At 41.3% G+C, this 223-nt stretch overlaps 1 protein-coding gene across 1 annotated transcript in view; it reads left to right on the top strand.

Annotated features, from left to right (window-relative positions):
* Positions 1-223, top strand: part of LOC119589242 (ADP-ribosylation factor-like protein 6-interacting protein 1) — a 13,924-nt gene that overhangs the window by 5,991 nt on the left and 7,710 nt on the right. The window contains exon 4 of the mRNA XM_037937854.1: positions 39-188. Within this exon, the coding sequence (XP_037793782.1) occupies positions 39-188 (150 nt within the window). The remainder of the gene's footprint in view (positions 1-38; positions 189-223) is intronic.

The raw sequence follows: 223 nt of genomic DNA, 5'->3' as shown, positions 1-223 counted from the left end.
CACACATCAGTTATTCATCTTTGTCTTTTGTTTTTTAGATTGTCCCATGGATCGTGGGAGCACATTATTGGACTGGAACACATGAACGACGCTATGAGCAGATCATCACTTCAGTCGCCTCACTGTGTGGATTGGCCTCATATGTGTCCAATACTTTAGCCTCCATGAAGGAGTCAAAGCCCAGAACAGTATGTTTCTTCATACTTTTTTTTCTGATTTTAGG

Source organism: Penaeus monodon, chromosome 25 (assembly GCF_015228065.2).
Source record: "Penaeus monodon isolate SGIC_2016 chromosome 25, NSTDA_Pmon_1, whole genome shotgun sequence".
Classification (NCBI taxonomy): domain Eukaryota; kingdom Metazoa; phylum Arthropoda; class Malacostraca; order Decapoda; family Penaeidae; genus Penaeus; species Penaeus monodon.
Note: the sequence above shows the minus strand (reverse complement) of the source record. Positions and strands in the feature narration are given on the sequence as shown.